The sequence below is a fragment of the Plasmodium reichenowi genome, assembly GCF_001601855.1.
Source record: "Plasmodium reichenowi strain SY57 chromosome Unknown, whole genome shotgun sequence".
NCBI lineage: Eukaryota > Apicomplexa > Aconoidasida > Haemosporida > Plasmodiidae > Plasmodium > Plasmodium reichenowi.
In genome coordinates, this window is record NW_017962495.1 from 1 (window position 1) to 900 (window position 900).

General features: G+C 31.9%; 1 pseudogene across 1 annotated transcript; it reads right to left on the bottom strand.

Moving 5' to 3' along the window:
* On the bottom strand, positions 1-788 carry PRSY57_0028200 (rifin; annotated as a pseudogene; the record flags this gene model as incomplete). The annotated part of the gene is made up of 1 exon: positions 1-788. A coding segment is annotated over one exon (788 nt), but the record flags the coding sequence as incomplete, so codon positions are not given.
* Between the last annotated feature and the right edge of the window lie 112 nt (positions 789-900).

Sequence of the window (900 nt, forward strand, 5' to 3'; positions counted from 1 at the left end):
TAAATAACAAACATAACCAAAACTATAACTAATATTGCAAAAATTGAAGCAACAATAGCAGTATAATAACTAGTACTTGCAGTTGTTATCTTACCAAATTCAACTGCTTCAATTGATGCTGCTTTATTGGAAGAAGCTTCAATACCAGCTTATTTAGCTGGACCAAACCATACTTTGCTCTTATTAAATATGGCATCGCAAGCAGGCTTAAGGCTAGGAGCATTCCTTAGACATGTTCCAACTGCTTCTTTAGCATTCTTATCATCTGCTGCTAGACCACTAACAGTATTATAATTTTTTGAATTAATAAGCGTTACCCATATATCCCTTGTAACATCAGAAAAAGGAAGCATATTTATTATTTTATCAATAACAGCTTTAATACACACTTGTTTTGCACCTGCAATCGAAGCAATCGTAGTAGCTTTTGTCAACTAATTTACAGCAACTATACCTAAGAAACCAACTGTTGGTTCCACACCACCAGCTAATATACCTGCGAATTTCAAAAATGTTTTTTCCACTTTGTGTAATAAAGATTTTTCGAAAACACATGTGGGTATATCATCAGTAAATATAGCCCTGTATAATGCCGCTAACGTTTCTGTTAATTCTTTTTCTATTTTGTCTTTTAAAACAATTTGCTGGATTTCTTTATGGCATTGATCTTTACATTCTTTTTTCAAATTCTCGAAATCATCGTGATATGCCATCATCAAATTGTTGCAGTACAACTTTCGTTTCTTGGTCATTATCATAATTAGGTAGTGAGTATAATTCACATTTTCATAATGATCTATGTGGTTTTATTGGATTAGCGCTTGTTGTATGAAGTGTAGCGATGTAATGATTCATTTGGACATTTACCTATAAACAATATAATATGTATGTACTTATAAA